The 27,909-nt window shown below is 32.5% G+C and overlaps 1 protein-coding gene across 3 annotated transcripts in view; it reads right to left on the bottom strand.

Annotated features, from left to right (window-relative positions):
- Nucleotides 1–27,909, bottom strand: part of hlk (hulk) — a 120,102-nt gene that overhangs the window by 5,082 nt on the left and 87,111 nt on the right. For all 3 annotated transcript variants that reach the window (XM_085826550.1, XM_085826551.1, XM_085826552.1), the window contains 5 exons: nt 21,769–21,900; nt 21,453–21,635; nt 16,530–16,670; nt 2,780–2,962; nt 2,338–2,478 (listed from right to left, as the gene is read on the bottom strand). In XM_085826550.1, the coding sequence (XP_085682676.1) occupies nt 2,338–2,478; nt 2,780–2,962; nt 16,530–16,670; nt 21,453–21,635; nt 21,769–21,900 (780 nt within the window). The remainder of the gene's footprint in view (nt 1–2,337; nt 2,479–2,779; nt 2,963–16,529; nt 16,671–21,452; nt 21,636–21,768; nt 21,901–27,909) is intronic.

Genomic DNA, 27,909 nt, shown 5'->3' with positions numbered 1-27,909 from the left:
TCAGACTAGTGTATGATGCATTAAGACATATTAGATGAATTTTTTAAATTGCCAGTTTTCAATTTCTTTATTAATCAAAAAATTCCTTTCTATAATGCCTGTCCATGTGATAAGATTAGAAGCATTTTTAATATTTTCCATACTTGTGTCTAGTGAAAAGTAGAGAAAATAAAGGGAAAATAAGAATGTTATAAAAAAGATTCTACTATCAGAAGTAAAACATTCAAGTATTATGTTTTCGTTGTTTTTCCAGATGCTATCCAAAAAGTAAGAAATTCATTGCAAATGTTCTGTAAAATACATCCATTATGTGTTAATACCATAGTGACATTTTTCATTTTGCCACATTTTACTAAAATCTTATGGAATCGTGAGTCTATAAATTCTGCCTTCAAATCTTTCTAAACTTTTCAAGTTGCAGTGTCTAACGTCCCGAAGAAAAAATACCCCTACCAGTTTTGTAACCGCAAACAGCCAGAAATATTTTGAAAAAAAATCAGACGAAAAAAGTGTGAAATTAATTCATTAATTTTATAGAGAAAACTGATGCATATTCAGAGAATTCGGAATACTCTGAGAAAATTACATGAGAAAACTGTTATCATGAAAAAAATTGAAAAGATATTTTTAAATTAATATGTTACTTTTTAAATATTTAATTTCAATATAATACCATTATTTTAATGAAATTGATCAATGTTAGAATGTTTAAAAAAATCGTCGAAAAATTCCCAGCTCTTGGAATTTAAAATTTTCTATAGAAACTGATCTTAATCGCCAAACTTAGATCCATTCAATAAAAGAATTCACATCCCCAAAAGCAAAAAATTGTTTAAGAGCTCTTCATTAGAAAAAGTGAAATAATTTCTAAATACTTGTTTCACTTCTTGCTCAGAAACTCGAGTATCCCACCACTTATATTAGAAATAGGAACAAATCATAACCCATTCAAATAACCATATTTATCAGTGAATTGCCAAAAATATACCTCCAAACTGCTAATTCACACTCAAAATGGCAGTCGTAAAAACAGACAGAAATTTCACATGATTAAAATTAAGGACCTTCAGCCAATTTTGGCCAAAATTAAGGACTTTTAAGGACCAAAAATCGATTCCAAAAAACTTAAGGACTTTTAAGGACTCTTAAGGACCGTACGAACCCTGTCCAGAGGTCAGTGGTTTGATTCCCAAAGAGGGCATTGCTCATTTTTCAAGTCTCCTCCTTCCAATTAACCTAAAGACTCTACACTGGCACTCGAACTAAAAAGGGTGGTGGATGATGATTTCCACACCCAGGATTTGGTGTTTGAGTCCCCTAAAAACCCTAAAGTCTTGTGTTGCCAATTAACCCAATGACTACACTGCCATCCGAACTAAAAAGGTAGGTGGATGATGCTTCTCCACACCCAGGATTTGGCGACTAGGTCCCTTAATCCCCAGTCGCCCTTTAAAAGGGGGCGTATATAAAGTATTTCTCCTGCCTTCATGGTGTAGTGGTCTGCACTCTGGGTGCATATTCCAGAGGTCCGCGGTTCGATTCCCGGCGAAGGCATCACTCATTTTTCATCACTCCTGCTTCGAAGATACCTAACGTCTCTACAAGTGATGAGTTATTCGCTATCTCATGTAGAGTGAAAACACACCAAAAATTCACATTAATTGGAATAATGAAAAAAAAACTAACACTAAGTCTCCAAACAAATCAACTACATGTTTTTTAATAATGCTTTTAAAATTTTCACATTTATCAGAATTAATACATACTTTTTAATATGAAAAAGTGATAGCCTAATCTATGTAAAAATAATTGACAATGAAATTTCTCAAGGAGATGCTATTTTAGTACCATTGATGAAATTAAAATTTTACTGCACAATTAAAGTTTGCTGTGAATAAGACTAACAAAAATGGAAGCACCTGGCATTTCAATAAATTGCATAAAATATCATGCAAATATTACATCCCAAGTGAATTTTTGACATTCTGAAAAAATATGCAATGGACTACTATTAATATTGATACTATTTCATAAATGTATTTTTGAAAGTGGATTCATACAATTATTTATAGGCTAGTATTCCTGCAACTACAGTATTATTGATTTTCCTAATGCATTTCCTCAACTTCATCTGTAAAACATTGGGGCTATATTAAAATAGATACTCTATTCAAAATGCATTTAAAAATAATTCTGCAGTATGTACATGATTAGGACATGATGTATACAAAAATAAGCCATTCTCATCTCATGATCTCAAAATTATCTTTAAAAGTTTTATCTTATCTATATATATACAATTCTAAATCTTTTTATACTTAACCATAATTTACTTACAAAAGAACACTGCAACAAACTCATTGTCCTCTAAAAGCTTCTCCAGCATCTTTCTATTAACTTCTTCAATTTCATCTTGAATTTCAAACACATCATTGCTTGTTAGCCACTTAAGGAGAGCTTCTTCATCATACAAATCTCCTAATATATTCAAATAATACATATATAAGAAGTTATAGAAGTATTTAGCATTCAGAAAACTTTTCAGAGTATGTAAGAACTCAATGAACATTGTTATTTGACAATATAAAATAGTTTTCAATATCCTTTTGTTTACAAAAGTTAAATGGAAAAATTAATTAATAATTAAAAATTCATTAATAACCATAGTATCATAACTTTTAATATTTTTTACCGATATTTATTAAGATACACAAAGTATATTTTTCAGAAGTCAATATTAATTATCAAGAGTAATGAATCAGAAATTAGTTAAGCATACCATCATAGAACACAGCTACTTGTTTTCTGAAAAAGGCTACAGCAGGAAGATTTTCAACATTGTACTGCTTTGCTGCTTCAGGATCAAAAATCTTAACGAGATCAATACCGAAGATATCACATTCGTCATCGATATTTTCGAGTTCCATCAGAACCCTTTCACATTCATGGCAGTCAGTTTTATCTAAAAAGTATAATCTAAGCTTCAAATATCAGTCCAGCTTATTCTAAACAATAAAATCATAATCCATAAATTTTATACTTTACTACACAGAATATGTGCACTTCCTTCTAAAATTTACCCACAAAATAGATTTCTTTGTCAGTCTAATACCTAAAAAATGTTTAGTACTTCATATTACAGGAGAAATGAAAAGATATTTAGGAAATATGTTGCAGCAATTTATACTCTTTCTGCAATACTCATCTCCAAGTGCAAATAATACAGAAAAGAAGAAGCACTCATTATTCAGATGGATAGCAACAATTTTAAAATATAAAACAAATTATCTTAAGAGATTACATGCTATTAAATGAAATGAAGTAAAAAGTTTTACACCATTTCGGAAAAATAAAGAAGTTTTAGTTTATTCAAACTTCTCATCCAGAGTTGGTCTGATTGCTTTACAAAATATTATACATTATAAGAATTAAAAATTCAAAATGAAAACATGTTAATTGATAATTAAACCTACTTTTAAAAAGGTACTGGGGGAAAACTATTGAATCAGCTAGGATATACAACACATTTCATTTTCACAGCTGATGAGAGAAAAACGGCCAAAATGACTACACACTGCCACTTCAAGGAATGAATAATTTCCATCTACAGCATTCAAAAGATGAAGTGAAAAAACAAGAATTGAGTATAAAAAATAGGTATATGTTAGAACAATGAAGCCCTGATAATACTTTATTTTCCGGGGAAATTGCAATACTATGAAAGAACTATCAGTTAGACCTGAAATATGGTTAATTTATCATCAGGTTTGGTTTGGTTTATTTTAATATGGTAAAGGACTCAAGGGCTATCTGCCTAAGGGAAGCCATAATATTTTATAAAAAATGGATATATAATGTTAGAACGCCGCAGCCCTAATACTTCATTTTTCTGAGAAATAGCAATATTAAGAAAGAATTATTGGACAGACCTGAAATATGGTTAATTTATCATTAGGTTTGGTTTATAAAAAAGCACTCGAAGTCTGCCAGCCTAAGGGAAGAGATACTTTATGAAGGATTTTTTATGGAAAACTGGCTCATATACATGTTTCACATGGGAAAAACCATGAAAATGCCCATGCAACCAGCCCGTTCACTGGAATTTGAAACCTGGACCTAACTATCAGTGTTCAGCGCTAGGCCATTGGTAGCCTTAATTTATCGTCAGATTCAAATGATTAAAATTTCAGCTGCAATGGCAAAGAGAATGAGTGTACAATCAAGGTTGAAATTTGACCCAGTTGTTATCAAAAGAGGACCATAAATAAAAAATCTCAGTCACTGCATCAGCAAATCAGTTGTTAGCATAATGACAGTATGAAAAGACAACTGAATGCAAAGCGAAATAACACTGTGACTAACTGCTGAACTCTAAAACAGGAAGAATCATATGATTGAAAGACTGTGTTTCTCATACCAAGAAATCACATGTGTTCAGCAGATTTTTACTACAATCATCCATATTTAGAGACAATGAACGGAAGAAAGTTCGAAGACTTGACATGACGGGGTTGGAATACTTACAGGTATGACAGAACAGGAAGATGAACACCTGGTATGAGTGGCAGTGATGGATTTTTTAGCAATTTCTATGGCATTAGCATAATGGAGATCAGTGACACATCAGACGATACCTGCTAGCACTGTTCGTCGACAACTGCTCCATTCAAAGCTTATAGTTCAGCATCCACTTTCATAACTTCTTTTGACTTTTCACCATTGATGCCAGAGATTACAATGGTAAAAAGAATGAATATAATAGGACTATGAATGATAGCAAATTATCTTCTCTAAAGAGTATATATATGATCTATCCTTCTCTATATGATCAGTGAAAAAAGGGGCTGAATTTTCGCTTATCAATACCATGGTGATGCCATCTAAAAGTCATACTACCAAACATCACACTGGCCCTATCATCATCATCATGAAAAGAAGTTCTATCACATTCCCTTTGTCCTCTCATTTGCATATAATAAGATGTCAGTGTCATATTCTTGAGGTGCTAGATCTACGTTTTACCATTTCTATAAAATGTCTTTGCATTCTTTCCAATAAATAACTGTTCTAACTCATGTCTTTCTTATGATGCATTTCTTTTGAACAACAATATGTTTAGATGGATAAAGCTTAGCTGCCAACCTTGAAATATAAGAAACCATGCAATTTTTGCAATGCGTGGCGAAGCAACTTCAAATGGACTCCATTGACAAATTTGATGCAAAGTCATTTAATACAGTAAAATGTAGGTCATTAAATTTTGACGTAAAATATATTAACATTTAATTTACTAATTTAAATAAAAATTTGATTAAAAATTTTTTTGGGCTAACTGCCTTCAATTTTTTTGTTTTCTTGAAATTTTGTACTGATGAAAATCCAGTAGGGGAAAAAGCTGAAGTTATTTATGTTACAAAAGAAAAAACAAGGTACTGTAGTTTTTATTTTATATATTTGCTTGGCAGCATCTCAGAACGTATTTCAACTTCTACTTTGAGAAGCTCAGTTGAGCAATTTGTTGACGACTTTGTCATATAACTTAACTTGCATTAAAAGCATGGGTTAGAAAACATTTAGTAAGATTCTTTTCCAGTTTTAGTATATTTAATCTTAAAATGCAATAGGTTATGGGTTTTACACACGCTACATGTGGAAAAAATAATAGTAGAGTTTTATTTTTAATGCAGAAGTTTTTATAATGTTAAGAGAATAGCGTTAACCCTAACCACATGATCAGCAAGAAACGGCAAAGTTTTTTCTTCTCATTATTCAAGTCCTGAAACCATATTTTGTTTAAAGAAAGCTCTAAAGGGAAGTATTTGATTGAAGTGGACTAAATATTCAAGTTCATCTTTTTTTTTTTTTTTTTTTCGTTAAAAGTGAAGAATGTTATAAAAACGCCAAGAGTGAATAAAAGAGGTAGGAAAGTTGCAGTTGAAGCCATTAAGTGAAGAATCGGATTGGCCGATGTCAAAGTACAGAATCACGTTCGCTTTAAACTACTATAACGACTCCTTGGAAGTTGAAGTAAAAGTAGTTAAACCACATCAGCCACCTGAAAGAACTGTTGAAGCAACTTTGAAGAAATACTCAGATGATCTTTCATGATATAAAAAGGCCAACACTTGTGCCATGATGGTACTAACAAATTCTATGACAGAAGAAACCATGCAGAAAATTATGAGGTTTCATACTGCTAGAGAGGTATGGCTAGAACTTCATAAACGTTTTGAAGCCACATCTGACAATCAGTTATATACTATTTGTCTACAATTTTTCCAGTGTACGTGGACAATGAATGATAGTATGGCTACCCATCTACCAAAGCTAAAGAATCTTTGGAATGAATTACATTTAGATCTTCAAAGAAAGCAAGAAACCCAACCACCAAATTTAGGAATTTGCAAAATTTTAGACACACTACCTCAAGAACACCATTCTTTTAAGTCAAGTTGGATGCTTCTCAATAAAGAGAAAAGAACAATTGATGAGTTAACTACTCAATTATGCTCTCAAGAAAGAGAATATAAAGAAGAAAAATCTAAAGGTGATGTCCAAAATCAAGATGCATTAGAAGCTAAAGCAAGCAAAATAAAAAGAAATTTCAAAGGTAAAAAGCATATAGGAAAATGCAACTACTGCCACCAGGGAGGACATTGGATTAAATTTTGTCGAAAATGGATAGAAGATGGAAGACCACCGAAGCCCAGTCAAAATGATAAAGTCTCAAGAAAAGATGATCTTATAGCAAATATGTCCTTATTAGCTCTAGACGAAGCAATTCTTTTCTCATCTGAAAAGAATTGCTATGACTGGTTTGTGGATAATGGTGCTTCAAAGCACATTACCAATAATAGTGATTACTTCACAGAATTTGAAAAATTTGAAACACCACTTGGAATTACTGCTGCAAATGGCAAAATACTACCAGCTGTAGGTAAAGGAACTTTGAAGATTATGACAGCAATAAAAGGAGAAAAACAATTGAAAGAACTTTAAAAAGTTTGGTTTGTTTCAGGTATTAGTAAGAACTTATTCTCCGTCCTGGCTGCTCAAGAAAAAAAAAAAAAAAAAAAAAAAAGTAGATTTGAGTCAACCGCAGAAGAATGTTGCTTGAAAATCAACAATGAAGTTGTACTCTATGGAACAAGAAGCATAAGTGGTGGTCTGTATAAAATTCATATGGAAGTACTTGTTCCGAATAACCCAGTAGAAGTCAACATAGCTGTCACAAGTGATTCAACTCTGCAGTTATACCATGAGCGCTGGGGTCACCAGGACAAACGTCATATTAAGAATGTCCTTGAAGAACAGATGGTAAGACAGTCAACTCTGTGAACCCTGTATATATGGGGGAAAACACATCATCTAAAATTTGGCAACATACAGAAGAAAACAAAGCCCGGAGAACTTATCTCAGTGGATGTTTGCGGACCGTTTGACGAATCCTTCAAAAGGTATCATTATTTTGTAGTCTTCAAAGATCATTTCACCAAATTTAGGCATGTGTTTTTCCTTAGCCATAAATCAGAAGTTGCAGAAGCAGTTGAAAATATGCTAGCACATGTAAAAAACTTAGGACATACCATCAAAGAGTTGTTAAGCGACAATGGTGAGTTTGATAATGAAAATTTTAGGCTTATTCTAAGACAAAATGGATTTCTTCAAAAATTAACTGCCCCCTATACCCCACAGCAAAACGGTGGGAGTGAGCGAGAAAACAGAACCATGACAGAAATGGCAAGAACTTTGAAGAATTCTAATTCTGAAGTTAATTTTCCCTCATCATTATGAGCTGAATTTATTAGTACAACTGTCTATATTTTAAAAAGAACAGGAAAAAGTTCATTATCAAATGTAAGTCCTTACGAATCTTGGATGGGACAAAAAACTAGAATAAGACATATATGTGTATAGTTGAATCCACATGCTTTGCTCACATACCCAGATCAGAAACGCAGAAAAATATATAAGAAAGCCGTAAAGGGCTACCAACTAAGATATAATGGAAATGAAAGATATCACATTTGGATAAAAGAAGCCAGTACTGTCATCTGCTCACAAAATGCAGTATTTCAAGAAAAACCTCTGAAATTTAAGGTGGGTACAATTTCCCAAACATGAAGCACTTACTTTTTAAAAATAAAACATTATCATTTTTTTTAACACGAAAAAGAAATGTGGTACAGTCAAAAGTCTTTAATCCGGACTCGTTGGGACTTCGGCGATTCCGGATTATCAGTTTTTCCCGATTATAGATCATCAATTAAAATCTGGTGAGATGGTATGAATAAATTATATAATTAAAAATATGAAACCGTAATTTATGAAATAAAGAGCAATTATGATCTAAAGGGTATCAAAATTTACAAAAAAAAAAAAAAAAAAAAAAAAAAAAAAAGAGCTTAATATTTATTTGTTTACTTTATTAAACATTTCTTTCAATACGCGCATGCGTAAAGCATACATTATGCATAGTCGAAATTAGAAAATTGCAACCAGAAAACTATTTGATGTGTATTCGTGATATATATAATGATGAGGAATTTGATTTAAATGATATCAAAGACGGAGTACATCGAGATGAAATACTACATTTAGTACGGAATTATAAGCCAAATAAAATAAAACCATCTGCCCTGAAGATAAGGATAGTGCTGACAGATCAACTTCTAGTTCATTGCACGCCGCTACATCCCCCCTTCCACAGAGCAGCGTGAAATTGATAAACAGATTCCGGAATGGTTAGCGAAACAAAGGATATTATGCCTTTATCCATTTTTTGCAGCAATTTCACTTTTTGTTTGATGGACATCGAAAAATGCTTTCGCTTTGTAGATCCTTTGGCAGCTCCAGAATCGGAAATTCTTTTTGACAAGCTTACTTTTATAAAATTGCTCTAACAGTCTGCAAAAAATAATAAGCCGGATCCAATTCGACGATTAAGGAACAACGCAATCTGCAACATTAACTGAAATAGATAATTAGATAATTTTAGCTTAGCTTATACTGTCCATTATACATTAAACGCATTATGCGTTTACACATGCACAGAAAGTTTGTAGCTATAAGGTCCGGATTATAGATTGTTCCGGGTTATGGACGTCTGGATTAAAGATTTTTGACTGTATTCAGAAATGTGATTCAATCCAGAGAAACTACATTTGTTTCAAATACAGTAGGATTCTCTAGTTGCTGTAAATGAATTTTATTATTTAAAAAATTTTTGAAACAGTGCTCTCTAGGAAAATAATTCAGAAAAATCAGTAATTCCACTCTTGTGGGTTGTCAGTCACTCCTCGAATCTTCAGCAATTAGTGGTCTGTTTATTTAGCCTTAAATGCCTTTTCCCATATTTACCTGGACTTCGCCTTATGTTTCCTTGGCCCTGGTTTAGTACGACTTGATTTTAGTTAAGTACTATTTTCTCTGATTCAGATGAAATAACCTTACTGCTGTTGAGTCCATACTCTTCCCTTCCATCTGATGACTTTTTTAATTATTTTTAATATTATTTAACTTCTAAAGTCCTGTATGTCTGCTAAGTATCGATTGGTGTAATGTACAGTATAATGAACACACAAAATTCATTTTCAAGTTTCAAAGCATTATCTCAAATACAGCAAACTTAACATTTCTGCCCAAATAGATAAAACACCTGAAAAATTTACCTCATCTTGATTCCAGCTATTTTGTCATGGATATTCAAAGACACACAACAGGTTTAACTGTTTTTGGCTGAACTTCTCTGTTTTGACTCTAGAAGTTCAGGCATCTTAAACTTAATTCAATAACATATACAGAAGTTCTTGAAGCAACAGTGATCACATATATTAACCCTTTCACCGTCCTCTCCTGTCCTCGAAAATTTCTCCCCAGCGGCGCTCTTGTTTTTCGGCGCATGTAGTGTTGTTTTCTCTGTACAGATATCACTTTCCATCCATTCACAGTGGATGAATGCAAATGAATATTATGTAAAATTATAAGTAAATAAAACATGATTATTATTGTGAAAAATATATTAAAATTGTACTAACATTTTTCTTGAATAGATAACTCCACTTCTTTATAAATTTTTCTCAGTATGTTAAACTCTAAACAAACTACATCACATTCTTTACAACAGTATCATGTTTCTTTGAACAACTTTTTCCTTAACAATGCTTTTCTATAACAAATGTAACATCTTTTTTCTTTCTGATTTGCAGTAGGTGGAATGTAAGTGCCTTTCGGTAAGATGTGATACATCACAGCAACTAATTTGCCACAACTTTTCTTGCACAAAACATATGCATTAAATATGGCCATATCTAATAAATGTCGAGATATTTTGGAATAATATCTCTGCTCATTTCTCACAGCAGGATAATTTGATAGCAGCTGATCTAAGCGGTCCACTCCTCCCACTTTGCTGTAATCTTTTACAATTATTATTATTTTTTTTACAGTTCTTTTTTGTGTTTCAATATCAATCATTGAGTTATTATGGACTGTACTCATCAAACATATAGCCTTCTTGTCTTTCCACTTTACAACCTCATTTTTTCTATTTTTCTGCTGAGTAGACATTGAAGCCATCTTCCACTGTCTTGCATCTTATGCAAAATGGCACAAATATTCATAAAATTCAGGGCAAATTCAATTAGAAAAAGAATATCTGATTAGTGCTGCCGTCTAGGAGGTATTAGAACAAACAAAACTCAAACAAGTAAACATTTAGAAAGCATTTTAAATGTTTAAAGGTTTTAAAACATAGAAGAATGCTTGAAGAAGAAGACACAGAAGTTTCACTTGAACATGCTAGATGCGTTAAGGATGACGAAGAAGTTAATGGTGCCAAAGAGGGGCAAGTCATTTTGGCATCCAAATCATCAAAATTTAAGACTTTCTTTTTTTTTATTTAGTTATAATCTTCAACTTGATGATAAACTACTTTCCTCAGCTGGACTAAGGTCCATTTTACAATCCTGGACTGAGCTGCTTTTACCACTGACTTCATGCCAAAGAGAAAAAAAAAAAAAAAAAAAAAAAAAAAAAAAAAAAAAAAAAAACTATTGCCCAGACAACCTAATTTCGAGGCAACTTAGTGAATTTTCGAAGTTTCCTTTCCTTCTACAGGTGCTACTGCAAAAAGTATTATTATTACCTTTATTATTATAAGTATTATTATTGTTATTATTTCAAATTTTCCAGAGATTTTAAGCTGGCTTGTAGGTGATGTACAAGCCAGCTGGCTTTTAAGCTGGCTTGTAGGTGATTCTGTTGGGTATCCCTCACTACACTTCTCAATCAGGCTCAATTGCACAACCATTTTCTCCTTCTTTTAAAAGGTAAAAACAAACGATCCAATGTCCACCATTAAAATAAAACTAAAACGCATAGCTTCTAGAACATGATAAGTGCACACATGTTGCAAGCATTGCCTATTTGTCATTTCTTTCCTCATCAGCTGGCAAATTACTACTCATACTTTTGAAATCAACAAACTTTAACAATCATGCTTTATTCTAAACACAATTAACACATTAATTAATTGTCTCATTTCTAAAATCACACTGTCTTGTTTTTAAGGAATTATAAAATGTCAACTAAGAAGTAACTTATAATGCAACAGTCATTTTAACGAAACAGCCTTGGAAGAGCAAGTATGGCTCGATAACTAACACCCTAAAATTTGAACTTCAAGATAAATAATAGGCAATGAAAATAAAAACTTTCAAATAAGTTTTTAAAAGGTAAAAAGACCAACACTTCAGTGTTAAAAACAAGCCACTTAATTTTCACATATGAAAAATAATAGTAATTTTTGGTGATATTCCATATCTAAATTAAATAAGTACATTTTAGTGGGTTTTTTCTGCTTATTATTACAAGGCTAAATTTTAGTAAAAAGTTCAGATGTCTCTTTTTTTAGATCAACTGATCTTACAATATGTTGATTTAAAACAAAAGTAAATACAAATATTTACTTATTAGATAAGTCTTCACACAATGCTCTATGAATCTAGATTGAATAAAAATTAATCAGAATTATGATGAAAATCACATCGGTAAGAGTGAAACTGCTCATTCTGAGCTTTACTTACACATGACAATATCATTTTCTTAACTTATTTTAAGAATTTATAATCAAAAAGATTTTTTTTCCACAGCATTTCTTTCTCTTTTAAAAGTTAGTGATCAAATGTTTTCCTAGAATTACATTTGAAAGAGATTATCTACATTCAGATATATTAAAATTTGGGAGTTCTGGAGTTTATAAGCAATTATTTCTTTTGCCTTCCTGGTGTAAGTGGTAGCACATCTGGCTAACAGCTGAATGATAGAATATCTGATTAGTGCTGCCATCTATGAGGTATTAGAACAAACAAAATTCAAACAAGTAAACATTTAGAAAGCATTTTAAACGTTTAAAGGTTTTAAAACGCAGAAGAATGCTTGAAGTGAAGAATGCTTGATTCGAGTTCGATTGCTGGTGAAGGCTTGGCTGATTTTTTCATTTTTTCTGCTCTAAAATCGAAAAATATATATAACATCCTTTACAAACAGCACCTAAGTAGAAATGTGATGGATGATAATTTGTCACCACTTGGTGACTGAGCGTTTACCATACCCATTCACCCTTTAAGTGGGGAAGAACACATGAAATTTTGTCTTACCTCACTGCATGCCTTTCCCATTTCATTCAAATACAAATGAATAACTGCAGGTTATTCATTTGTATTTAAAGCTTCGTTCAGATGAGGGCATAAGTGGTTACAGCCGAGCTCCGTTGCCAAGGCAACCAGTCTGTGCAACGTCACAAAATCTGGTTTAGGGCTTGTGGCATAGGGTTCAAAGTTTTCAACTTTACGCAGAGTTTGGGATAAGCGTCGACCAATCAGAGTGAAGCTAAAACGAAGCGGCGTTCTACAGAAGATTTTGCTGTCACAAAACAAGCAGAGCGAATGCGGGAAATCAATCAAGCAGGAGAACAGCGTGGGAAAGTTGTAGACACATCCACGCATGCGCAAATTTAGTTTCTCTCATTGGCCCCGGCTTACACCCCGTTCTCACAAGTGTGAACGAAATTCCCGTATTTTATGCCCTTTACATCGCCCTCTGTACACAGCCTAACTCTTTGAAAACCAAAGCCTTTGCTAACCTGTATGTTAAAATACAGACTCAAAATGGTTTTTGAGAGTCACAGCAATTTTCTCCCCACCCCATCCATTAGTGCACAAAGAGTGCCATGACAAATGACATCCTTTCTACGTCTAACAATAAACTGATACAATGCATTTGGTGAAACTGGACCTTCTACTGCATACTTTAGGGAAGGGAAGAAAACTACATCAGAATTTCGGCCGTTTGAGGCAGCTGTGGTCATCTGAATGAAAGGTCGTCTCAGCCGTTATGGTCTTCAACGAGTCAATGAGTGAAAATGCTCAGCGAAAAATGCAAATGTAATCAACCAATAAAATAAAGTGAAGGTCACAGAATTAAAAAAAATGGACTGAGTAGCTCTTTTCCCATCTCTGAGGTTCTCTTACATATATTCACATGGAAAGTGCAGCGAGTTTGAAAATGACGAGAAGTTTTTATGAAAATCATTAATGCACAAGCATTAAAAGTATGTCTGTGCATGTGCAGATATCCTGATGCATTTGCACAGACATATTCTGATACATTAATGCACGTACATGCATAATCAGGCAAAATGCAATGTCAGAATATGGAAGAATGATCCATTTGGAGGATTAAGCTAGATTAAGTAATTATCACAATGAATTTGAAAGTTAACTGTTTAGGTGGGGTTACCTTCATTGAAGACTTTTAGCATGCATTACTCAAAGCATATCTTATACATGAAGCAAACAATGAAAAGTGACATAGGTGTTTTAGGTGGCAGATTGTTTCAAGTAAGTCAAATCATACAAGGGTTATCTATATAAAAGAAGATATGTCTTCTAGGAAAAGAACTGCTAAGGGCAAACTGACTCAACTGCAGGTGGGTGAATCAAAGCTAAAACTATTTATGTTCAGCAATACAGGATATCTACACATATAAAAGAAAGTGCAGGCATAAATAATATGCACAGAGCAGCGGTACAAGTAACTTTGTATGTGTGTACAGTTCTGTTTTCACACAGAGTTTGATACAAAAACATTCTTTCTTTCTGATTTTCTTGCTATGAAAAACCAAGAGCCAAAAAATATAACAGATGAAAGCTTTTGCACGCATTTTTGTGTTTAGATTACATATCAATGGATTTGTTTTAATTTTTTGTCAAATAGACAACATATAAATGCATTTAAACAGTTTTTTTAATCTTTATGGTTGATATAAGCTTGAAATCTTACAAGCATTAGTTGTTTAAATGAAAATTAATAAAATTCATCCCAAATCCTGACTGTTTCAATTTATCCTCTTTTAACAGGATAATACTGAAAGATCAAGATGGGAGGGAAAATTTCTGGTCCATTTTAAACTGTCAGTTCCCCCCCCCCCCCAAAAAAAAGCTACTGGCCATTCTGTTGCTAAAATCTGCATATACTACCTGATTGGGAATTATTATTTTCATTTGATTGTGTACACTACATAGTATATACATTTTAAATGTACTTGTCAGCAAAAAAACTGCCATTTTCCTTTAAATGCATCCTCGCACGTCATTTTTTTAACTGGTCTCTTTGTAAAGTTCCTTTAGTTAAATGGATACTTCCACATAAATTTCTTAAAGAGATGAAAGAAAAGTTCTGGATACAAGAAGTTATCCCTATAATGGTAAAGGGATAAGCCACTGAACTTACAACATTGTAAGCAGCAGTGAAATTTGTATTTTCTATTCTTTTTTCCCCTAAATAATTTTCCTTATGATAAGTGAAATCAGATTTACCAGCAGTTTTATATACATTAAATTCCCATTGTTTGCACAATTCTGAAATAGCTAGCCTAAAATGTTGAAATTTTGCTTTCTGCCCAGCTGGATCAAAAAGAGTCTTTAATTTATCAATTTAAGGCATTCAAATATTTTTACAATTTTCTATCACCTGCCATAATCTGCAGATTATGAAAGTCCCCCATGCCACCAGCCTGTTAATCAAGATTCAAATCCTAGAACAAACCACCAATGTTTAGCTGCTCGGCTGCTGGTGGGCTTAAGGTTGCAAGAAAATATAGCAGCATGCTCTTGGGTTATAATTGATCAACACATTCAATGTACCACTGGAAGATTCCTGGTTTGAACCCCAATGAGAATACAGATGAATTTAAATGTTTTCCACCTTGAAAAGCCTTGAGCCTGTATGCTTATACTAAAATGTGAAGGAAGATAACTCATCACTACCTGGATCTGATCAACAGGGTCTTGTGCCTATCCCAAATAATCTTTTAAACAAAGGCTAATGTAAGGAATTATCAGATTCCCTAACATTCTGTCATGATGTAATTGGTTGACACATATAACTAGCAAATGGATCTGTGGTTCAATTCTTGGTGAGGGCAATGCTAATTTTTCATGTTTCCTTTAATGTTCCTGTAATATTAATTTTAAAGGCATGCCATCCAAACAGGATAGTGGTTAGTCACCCTGACTGCCACAACGAAGGGCCCATATTTGAATCTCAGAGAAGACATGGATGTTTGTACATGTATAGTGTCTGTGAGGCATGGGTCCACTCAAAGTATGCAGCAAGCCAAAGTCCTCTAAGGTCCTCCTTTTGGTAGGGAAAGACACTCACACCCATCCCTCCTGGGATGCTCTCCTTCAAAACTGTGAGTGAACTGAGCAAAGTCTTACTGGCTCTTGGCAATGGTGGCCTTGGTGGCCAAGACTCTTGGCAACGATAGGTGCAATCTTGCTTCCTTGCCACCATGAATTTCAAGGGCTTGTTCTGATGTCAACGAAGCGAAATTAGTATCAACACAAGATATAAAGGCTTAAACTGCTAAACCTACTTCTCACTTTTTTTTTCCTTGCCAAGCAGATATGCATTTCTCAGTTCAGAAGATGTGACAATTTGATTTCTCCAAGTAAGATCCATCAAAAAAATGATAACAGAATTCTTTCAGTACCTTCTTTCCTTTTAATACCAATTACATTGAGAAATGATTCAGTTCTACTCTCTATGCATTATTTCTGATGGAATATTATTCTTATTTCTTCCTTAATAATATATATTGTTCTAAGGTATTGCTTTCACAGTTCTTGTATTGAATATTTAAAAATTCATAAAAACAAATACCATCATCTTCAGTCTTCCGAATCAACCGCACTTTTCACAGACTTAAATATTCATAAATAGTAGATGGTAAAATTTTTATGATGTATAATATATTAACTGATTATGATGTAAAAATTTACATGTATTTCTAAATTCTAATAAACTTATAGGTCAATGCAACATTTCTGCCACTACAGCACATTATCCAATTTAGCAACAGCTGCTATTTGTTACAAAAAAATAATAACTTGAAGAAATACATATAGTGAATAAAGCTTTAAGTGACTCGAAAACGAATTAATTACAAAAAGTAGAATACTCACAGAAATAAACAGCTAAAAATGGTGACTCTTCTACCAGTTTATTCAACATTCTCAGGTTAACTGTCTCAATTTCATCAGGCAATTCACGATTATCATCATCTATAAGCCATTCAAGGACTGATTCTTCATTTTTTAAGTCGCCTTAAGTTAAAAGAAAAATACAAAGATGTGTTCAACATATTAACATTTTGCATTCTCTGCCAAAACACAAAATAGTAATAAACAAAGCAACAAAACAATGAATAACAGCATTTACTCTCAATAATTATTCAAAACAGAAGACGAAATGAAGCATAGGCCTAAAGAAAGTGATTTTTAAAAATAAAAATTGTGTATAAAAATATACCATACATCTAAAAATATAAGAATAGTGGGTATTTTTCTGTTAATGGGGCGCAAGCGATTAAATATGCACCTAAGCACTAAATGTGGTAGTCTCTTCATATTAGGCCATGAACAGCTATGCAATGTTAATGGGGGGGGAAACAACAGTTCTCCCCACTTAAACAACAATCTGTTTTTGCTTAAGAAAATTCACAAAATTGCACAAATTTGTCACTGCACCCATTAAACATTACATATATTATAATGATACATTACTGTTATTACAGGTTCACGTTTTTGTCATGGAGGTTTAAGTATTTTTAGGGTTGCCAACATCTAGATAAGATTTCACGCCAACATTTATGTTTGGCAATAAGTGGCACCACATTAAAAGAGAAGTACCAGATAGTAACCTTAAAGATACACTACTGACAAAATCTCATTGTGCCTGCTTTCTTTCTTTAACCATTTTTGTCACATTTAAAAAAAAGTCTTAAAACTGAAATCTTTCAAATAACTCCAATATCTGTTTAACTGATTTTTCAAGAACTCTTGAAAATCGGTGCAAATGTTTCCCCAAAAGAATAATAGCAATTTAAAGAAAAACCAAGTGTAATGAAATAAACTTCAGACAGAAGTCTAAATGGATTCAAGATAATTTTCCTTTGTGCATAGAAATGAGAAACGGTAAGTAAACCTTAAGTAATATAATTCCAGACTAAGTACATTATGAAATAGTATTCGAAACATGTTTTTTTCAGTACCCTGGAAAAGACAACAGTCCAAATTTATTCTTTAGTGTGTGGGAAAGACTGGTAGCTTGTTTTGATTTCTACACATACCTAATGATTATCCACTTTTCACATAAAATTTCATTTAGATCACAACTTCATGGTTCATAAAAGGATAGAAAATTTATAAGCTGAATACTTAGGGAAAGTTGGACATGACAGAATTATGATAAATAAGACAGGTTATTTTTTGCTACACATTGTATATATGGAAAAGAAAAATTACAAAGTAATTATAAATTTAAATTATGATTTTTAAAAGAATAAACAGAATTGCTGTCATCTAATGCAAAATTCACTATTATATATATGAATTTACTTCAGAAGTCTAGATTTTATTTAAATCAACTATATTTATATGTATCACAAGTTCTAAAAATATTTAAAGCGGAAGAAATACTTACTTTTACTGCACACCTCCTTTTAATAAAAGCTAATGACCAAATATGTGAAAGTTAAGTAAATGTGAAGTAAAGATGTATTGTTTAATTCTTTGTATTAAGATTCAGCTTTTTAGCATTTAAATTTTGTTATTTAAATTGATATAATCTATTATGTATACATGCGGACACAAAATATCATGAAATTTTGTTATATCCCACTTATAGAGTCACTTTGCAGTCCACTACTTTATTAAATATTTCCCATTTCAATGTTCAAGTTTATTGTGTATAATGTTTCACTTACTGAGTCGCTCCAAATTTTCTTTTCTGCATAGAAATTTTCTTTAATAAAAAATTTCTATTACAGTGCTGAAATTCTTATTCTATTGAAACCCCCATTATCCTATTCTAAATGCTTATTCCCTTCGTAGCACCCACCACTTCCATTCATTCATTAAATGCAGGTGGTAAGAAATCAGGCGTAAAATGACAAAATGTGGTCGTAAAAGATATCTTAGAATCTTGACCTGGCAACTAGCCTGAAATGAACAACATAATATGTTTAGAATTAATTTACATTTTTGCATAGACATGCACAGATATGTATGCATACTGCATAGATAAATATGCAGTCACACATGATGGTATCCAGAACAATCTTTACATACATGGAAATAATCTCAAGAAATAACCAATCAATCTCATTTATTTTCTCATAGAATGAGGAAAAGGCAAACTTAATTATCATCACCCAGTTCAATTTGACAAGTCTTTCCCCAAATGCAAATAATAACATGCATTTTGCATAAAGTACTTTTCTCCACTAACTCCTACAGGTTTGATTTCGGTGTTTATCATGTCAAAATATTTTTTTAGACACCACAGTACCATTAGTAATCTGGAGATGAATAGGTGTTGGCTATTTAAAAGCAGGACAGACAAAGAGAACAGCAAGATGGCTGTTCTCATAACTGTCTGTTATATTAAAAATACAAAGTCTGTGCCCTTTGGGAACAATTTAAGGATTCTGAAACTGTTGATAAGAAATTGGGATAAGATTATAGAAAGCAACTATCACCAATGATCTCCATAACTGAACATCCAAAAAGATCTTGGGCCACTACAGGTTGGGTAGTAACATCACTGAACACTGGTAGTTCGGGCTGGAGTTCCAATCCCGATGAATAAGCTGACTGCATGGGAGTTTCCATGGTGTCCCCATGTGCAACATGGGTATGAACCAATTTCCCTCAGAAAGTCCTCAACAAAGGCAATCCAGCCCTTCGGCAGATAGCCCTCAAGTGATTTGCCATAATCAAATAAACCAAGCCACAAAGATTGTTAAGCAGCTGAATTTAAAGTTTGCAACTGCTTCCAGAACTCTTGTTTTGTGGCAAAAAATATGCTGAAGTCTTAATCACAAAACTGTATATGATTCACATTTCACTTACTTCACAACAATTGACTTATTTCACAATAAATAAAAAATTGCCTAAACTGATGAGAGATCATCACAGCTAAAGTCTGTGCTTTCTTTAACATTTGGTTCTAAAAGCATTTACATGTGGAGGGAGATAGGAACAAAAAATATTTCTACCAATATCAGATTATTATTATTACAGTGGCACTGATGTGATGATTTGGGATGGAGCAATGGCACTTCCTTTCTGCATGGACATGAAATCTTACAAATCTATGTAATGCCTTTTACAGTGGCACTGATGTGATGATTTGGGATGGAGCAACGGCACTTCCTTTCTGCATGGACATGAAATCTTACAAATCTACGCAATGCCTTTTAGAGTATTTATGTGGCCCTGAATCATATTTTGAGGATGATAATGTGATTCTAGACACAGCGAAACTGGTTGATAAATTTCTTGATACTGAAGACATTGGGTAAATAAACTGGCCAGCAAAGTAAAATCCATATAGAACTTATGGGACATTCTCGAAGTTGTTGCAAGCCAAAATTCTTTTTCTGAAGATTTCAATGCCTTGAAAATCATAATAGCTGAGAAACGGAAATTTCTTACACACTTTAATTAGTCAATTAAATGACAGCATGTAATCAAGTAATATAGGTATATGAGTTAGTGGATACTGCATTTTTTGTTAATGCCTAAAGTCAGCATTTTGTTCTGAAGCATTCAATTTTTCTAAAATTTTGCTGTCCTGCATAATTTCAATTTTACTTTTTCATAAAATAGTTTTGTGCCACATACATTTATATTCAATTTTATGGTGCCATGCATCTCTCCGAAATAAATTCACAAAACCTGGTTGCACATTCATCACATTTTTAGACCACTGTTTTTGTGAATATAATTTTAGACACTAGCATGTGTGAGCACACACACACATATATATCTATATATATATATATACACACACACACATATATATCTATATATATATATATACACACACACATGTATGTATATATGTGTGTGTCTGTGTGCACATAGTACACCTACATACACACACACACACACACATATATATATATATACACAAAACACACATACAAGGAATTAAAGTTCAAAGCTAATTTGTGTTATGTACAAAGTCCATAATCTGGACTCGTCGGGACATCGGCGATTCTGGATTAGGGGTTTTTCTGGATTATAGATCATCAATTTAAATCTGGTAAGATGGCATGCAGAAACTATACAATTAAAAATATGAAACTGTAATTTATGAAATAAAGAGCAATTATGATCTAAAGAGTATCAAAATTTACAAAAAAAAAGGGCTTAATATTTATTTGTTTACTTTATTAAACATTTCTTTCAATGTAAGTTGTTTAAGTTGCTCCATTTTTTGTGCTAATACTTTATCTTTAATTCCATAAACAGGCATAATTTCGTTTTCAGTTACAAAGTTCCTCTGTTCAAGTCCTGTAATTGCTGTGTCGAGTGGCTAACTTGTCAATCGAAATTCTTTTGCTTTCAATAACCTCTCTGTCATTTTCTTCACTATCAGAAGCGGTATTTTCTGGATCTAAAACCATACTACAGATTTCGCCATTCATTAATTGATTGCTGATTGGGGCATTGTCGTTGCAATGAAAAACTTCTGTTGTATCATCTTTATTTATTACCGCTTCTCCACATTTCTTTACAAAATCCAATAACTGGTAACTCCAATAACAATATAATCCAATAATATAATAATAATAATAATAAAATCCATTAACTGAAATGCCTTAGAATCAGTAAAGATAATTTTAGCCTAGCTTATACCGTCCGTTATACATTAAACGTGCAAGCGTAAAGCATACAAAAAAAAAAAAAAAAGGTTTGTGGTTTTGAGGTCCGGATAATAGATCATTCTGGATAATGGACGTCCGGATTACAGACTTTGTACTGTATTTGAACATTTACACATAAGAAATGCCATTAAAAATGCACCTAAAAACATACCATCATAAACTAAAGGATTTCCATTTCTAAAGTAAACTAGAGCAGGGAATGTTTTGATGCCATAACGCTTAGATACTTGAGTATCATATATTCTTACAACACTTATTCCGTACAAATCAGTATCATCATCGATATTTTCTAATTCAAGAAGTGCAACTTCGCAAGCACGACAATGAGGTTTATCTGAAACAGCAATAAATATTCATAAATTATTTTGGCAAAAAATTAAATGTTTTAAACTTATGCATATTTAGATAATTTTAAAGTAAAAATAATATTTTATAAATAAAACATGAAATAAATTTCTTTAACTTACAAAAGAAAACAGCTAAATACTGGGATTCCTCAATCAATTTTTCCAGCATAGCTTTGTTCACAGTTTCAATTGTATCATCAGATTTTTGATGCAATAGCCATTCAAGAACCTCATCCTCAGCAGCTAGGTCACCTTAGCATAAAAATAACAGAATTTATTTAGATAAAATAAACCAAATATAGTATAAACGTCTGATTTTATTTAGCTTAACACAATTAAGCAAAATGACAATGTTTTCAGAATAACGAATTATCAACTAATTCACTTCCTAAATTCTTTTAGTCCCATTGTACTTTCAAGGACTTGGAAGGAACTACAGAGGCTTTTTGCACATTTTTTAAATGATTTTCAATGTATTTAACAATTTTTGTGTTTTAAATGTTCCATTTGATAATCTTTATTCTTCACCATTTTCTACATCGCAATTTCCAAGACAATAAAGCTTTTTTGGTAGCTGAAGAGGTATTTTATCCCATTCCTCCTGAACAGCTTTCAAAAGTCCAAGGAGGGTTGTAGATACACGTTTGGACAGTCGGCTTTTTAAAATTCCAAATACGCAAAAATCCATGGATGATACATCAGGAAGTTTAGTAGGAATATGAGTAAGGTTGTGACCTTGATAAACGTTTCTTGTTCCATTTTGTCCAGGAAACTAACAGTGCATTTTGATGTGTGGCTGCTTGCTTTGTCTTGATGCAGTTCTGCTGATTGATGGCTCTAGAAAGAAGGTATTTCATATTTGAAAATTGGGGAAAAAATATGTTTGTGATAATATGGAGAGTTGACGTCACGAGTTCTCTGCACTCTCTTAATTTTTATTTGTAGTTATATAAAAACCAACTGATATCATACATCCCTTTGAAAAATATTCTTTAGCTTCTTTGAATCATGTTCTAAGATGATTTTCTTCTCTTTAGTGATAATAAATGGATCTCTTTTTTATTGCGGTGATTTATATATACACTGTGACAATGTTTTTCCATTTTGTCCGGATATATGTTTCTCATAAAGAATTCCGCAGCACGGTCTGCATTCAGCGATATATGTCACGGAGAAAGATAATGCACATTATTTTTTCTCTCCTTTTTAAAATTCAAATCAACATTAATCATTTTTTTTGCAATCTTTTTTTTTTTTTTTTTTTTTTTGGTTGACTCTGAGCATTTTAATGATTTTGCAACTGTCCTTTCACTTGGCGGATTTTCTTTAACATTAAAGATTTTACTTTTGCAACATTCGATACATTCTGTTTTTCCTTTGATATGTATTTTGAACAATTTTTCTCCTTGAAGCCATACTTTTGACTTTTGTCACTTTCTTATTGACAATATTATATATTGTTGTTTTAGGTACCGAAAAAGCATGGCTTTCACAGCATATTTAATAACTGAATATGAATAATTTTCTTCGGAAAGACAGCAAACACACTCTTCCAACCATTGCTTCTTTAAAAGTGCCATTTTGCATGAAGACAAAATTGTCAAATAGCAGACGATAATTTAAACTTTAAAAAATACAGTTGCAGTTAAAAAAAAAAAAAAAATTCCACGTAGGAAATTTTTCATAGCAAAGCAAAAATGTCTAAAAATGTGCAAACAGCCTCTGTATTGCTTTCCTCGCTTTCACTTAATTCATTATATTCTTAAAAGTCTGTGGTTTTTTTAACCCTTGTCTTCATTTCTAATTTTATTACCAGGGAGTCAGATGAAAGTACCGTATTTGACGGCATATGACGCACCCTTATTTAGAAGGCCACACACAACAAAAAAAAGTTTCAATAGTCCACGCGACAGCATGGTACCACAATAACTTAAAATGTGGTTTCTTTTAGTTCTCACGTTTCGTAAAAGCCAAATAAACAATCATTGAATGCAATTACCAAACATATTTTTATTAACTAAAATTAACAAACGGCAAGCTATTTTGAACATGATATGTAAATTTCAATAATCAATAAATGAATGAACGGCAAGCAATCAAACATAATACAAAATAAAACAGAAACAACAAAAAACACAGATTCAAGGAAAACGTTGCCTATCATGAAATTAGACTTTAATCACTTTCAAAACCATAAAAATCCTTTTCACTATCATCATGATCCAAAACGAGAATATCATCATCACTACTGTTTCCGTCATCGCTAGTATCACTTTCTTCGAATAATGTGTCGTCTTCTGTTCCGTCAAGAGCATTACTGATTCCGCACTTCTTAAAGGACTTAACAATTACTTCAACTTTTATGTTCTCCCAAGATCTTTTTACCCACTCACACACTTGTGAAATAGAGGGCCGCTCCATTCTACTCGAGGGTGTGAGGACGTGATGTGGCTCTCCTATCCACTTGTTCCATTGTTCTCTCACTTTTTCCTTAAATGGCTTATTCACCAATACATCTAAAGGCTGCAATTGGCTAGTCAGTCCACCAGGAAAGACAGCTATCTGGGTTTTTAGTTCTCTCGCTTTATTCTTTATGGTTTTAGTTCTATGGACGCTAAACTGATCCAAAACCAAAAGAGAGGGTTTTCTTAAGAGTCCACCAGGTCGCCTCGCCAATACGTTCTGTAACCACAGTTTCATTCCAGCTTCGTCCATCCAGCCTTTCGGATGAACATTAACAATTACACCCATTGGAAGTTTTTCTTTCAACGAGTTTTTCTTTTGAATATGAAAAACGGCGGTAGTTTTGTGCCATCAGCACAACATGTTAGAACTACCATATATCGGGTAATTTCATGACCTGTGGTTGTTTTGGTTATTGATTTAGACCCTTTAATACTCACAGTCTTGTTGGATGGTACATCAAATGTGAGTGGAATTTCATACATATTTCCTATTTGACCGAGCTCGAAAAAAGTTTTCTTGCGTGCATTTATAACAAACCTATGAAATGCTAGTATTTTTTCTTCATAATCTGCTGGCATTTTCTGTGCAACTGTTGTTTTTGTGCGCATTGATAAGCCTTGCCTTTTCATGAACCTGTAGCACTAGCCCTCAGACCCTGAAAAGTTCTGATTCCCATGTTTTTCTGCAAATCCTTTGTCCTCACTGATTATCATTTTGGTTGAAACACTTATCCCAGATTTCCTCTTATCTATCACCCACATTTTTAGGGCATTTTCAAGTTCAGGACAAGATGGAGCTGGGCATAGAAGGTTATGTTTTTCAGCAGTCTTCAGTTGATCTTCCTGCAGTCGCCAAGTACGAATCATTTTTCCGGTAGGTGGTGGACCGAAATACCTTGCTGCTGCTCTGTTTCCATGCACTTTGGCATAGTTTAACAGTCCTAGTTTATACTGAATTGTATAGCTTAATCTCTTATTTCCTGTAGTCATATTTTCCAGGGTATTTTTTTAAAACAAATAGTTTTAAGAACCGATACCGACACGTTTATACAGAGTAGCACTGATACCGACATGTGTGTTGGCTGAGTCAAACAAAGTCTATGTAAAGAAGGAAAGGCTCCACAGACGTAATGTAACCTTCGAACTTCGACATCAGCTTCGAGCTTCGGCGCTTTTGGTGACAGATATTTCACGCATGTGCAAAATAATTATGGCAGAAGTAGAAAAAGTTATGTGTGTCTAGACCTTTATCCGAGCTTAAAATAACATTCAGTATTGAAAGTTATCCTGTGTCCTTCACATATAAGACGCAGGTAACTTTTCTGAGACCAAATTTAGGAAAAAAAGTGCGTCTTAATATGCCATCAAATACGGTAATTCCGCACAGTTATTTTCCTACTGTTATAATCGGGAACAACTATATCTAGATCACATATACTATTTTTCTGATGACAGATTCTTAACCTCTGTCATTAAATAATTATTAAGTAATTTTATAATGAATTTTTGATTCAAATAAATTCTTTTTATAGTTTCCATATCAAAAAATTAAAAAGAAATCATACACGCCGAAAAGCATCTATTCACATTAACACAAAGATAGTACTTTTTGGTTGGAAAAAAAAATATTTTAAAACGAATTCTGTTTAAATAGGAAATGAAATAAATGAGCTGTTACATAAAATTTGAAAGATAAATCATTTAAATAATTTTTATAAATATCCCCAGCTTGGAATATTGGCAAGGAAATGGTTAAATCAAATATATTTCAGAACCTTCCTTTGAAATTATATGCAAACAAGTCACTCCTAATATTCATATAATGCATATTAAGTATTCAGTAAGCCACAAATAAAAACATCTCTTCAGGTTTTGGAAAAAGAATACATAATAATGAAACGTTTGCTTCCCCTCCCCAGCAGCTGAGAAGCTAAAAACACTGAAAAAAATTGGTTTAAATTAAGGTGAGCAGAATTGCAGCACAGATGTTTTCATTGTTTTTTTCTGGGTGCAATGTAAATAAGACCTAGTTTTCCTCACCACAGGCATTAAGATTTACAAAATTTTAAAAGAGTATATGTAAATAAGATTGAAAGCCCATGAACTTCCAAGCTTTCAAAGTAATATGGTAAGGGAAAGTAATCCTGGAAGTTTTTAACATGGTAAATTATGCTAAAACGAATTACTGCAGATAGATGTGCCTTATCTATGACTGAGAAGTTTAGCTGACACTAATGTAACCTTACAGCAGTCTCAATACTGAAGATTTTTGTAGCCAATTTAATAAAAACCTCAGTAACAAAACTTCTGCTTAGTTTTCCGTCTATTTTAGTAAGTCAACCGAAGGTAATTTTCATACCTGCATCAGTCTTCTCCTTGCAGCAACTGTACACAAATGACACCGCTACTAATAATGGTATCTAGTTTCCCTCAAATATACCTCTGCTACCCGTTTTTACTATCTACTTGTACTACTTTGAACAGTGCACTGCATATTTCTTTAATGATATATAATTTGACTGAATGAGATGTAGAACATTCTCTATGTTTTAGGCATATTCTATGATTATAGAACTATCTTCTGTTTCATGATTTCTCAAATCTCAGGCATCCATAACGAAAAGTTAAATATGAAACATGTTGAAGTGACAAGACTTACCATGTTTCACAGATGGACACAGTCACAACAGACAACCTGGCACTTACTGAAAAACTATCATTATTTGGTGCCAATTGAACTTTCCAGCAGTGAATAAGACTTAAATAGCAACTTGTCTGGTTAAGTCCCTACCATAACTACTAACCTTGAAATATGAAATACCATAAAATTCTCAAACGAAAGCCAGGAGTATGTCGAGGATTTTTCCTGCTGTGCGCTAACTCTATTTAAAAAAACTCCAGATTAAATTAAAATCACTTTAGAATGTATGATGTCAGGTACTGAACTATTTACAATATGATTCTGATATAAAACATATTAATATTTGATCAAATATTCCCTCATTCGTATAAAGCTTATTAAAATTTTAAATTATGAAAATTTAATTGTATACAAATAAAAGATTAATTACTGATGTGAACTATATTTAGATATTCAAAAGTGTATGTTTTTTATCCAAACTCATTTTGTGATTTTCTTAAATTTTTATATTGAGAAAATCATGAGTGGGAAAAGGAAGCTTTTGTTCATCAAAATACTCTTAAATACGATAAAAATGAAATTAAAAATTAACATAAATACTATTTTGTGTGTAAATTTTGTAATGTACTATTAAAGTGGCATAAAACAAAATTAAATTAAATATTGAAGTTTGAAGAAAAACACACCAATGTGAAATTTAAAACTACATGGAACAGCAAACTTGTTCAATAAGGTCACTGTTTTGCTTAATGTTAATAAATAATCATTAAATCTTTATAATGAGTTCTACTGATGTCTACAGTACATGAAGATAATTTGGATCAAACAAATTTTAATCAGAAAAATTACATTGCAAATCATTAGAGGTTTCGAAATGAAATTTATACAATTTTAAGTTTCATTAATTCAATAAATTTCATTTATTGCTAGGGAACATTTTGCTTGAAAAAAGCTAAAAATTAAAGCACATTTATAATCTATCAGGACATGCGACAAAAGAAAGGAAGAATTGGCAGCTGCTATATGACGAACCAAAACATGACCATCCTCACATAACCATTCTTGCACTTACTTTCGTGAGTGATGAGAATGGCTGTTGATCTAAGTGAATTAGATAGGAGGCAGATTGTAATAGCCCGAAGACTCGGAATAAGT

This window comes from Stegodyphus dumicola, chromosome 11, assembly GCF_044657685.1.
Source record: "Stegodyphus dumicola isolate Sdum_Otavi_A_Nest chromosome 11, ASM4465768v1".
NCBI classification, from domain to species: domain Eukaryota; kingdom Metazoa; phylum Arthropoda; class Arachnida; order Araneae; family Eresidae; genus Stegodyphus; species Stegodyphus dumicola.
Note: the sequence above shows the minus strand (reverse complement) of the source record. Positions and strands in the feature narration are given on the sequence as shown.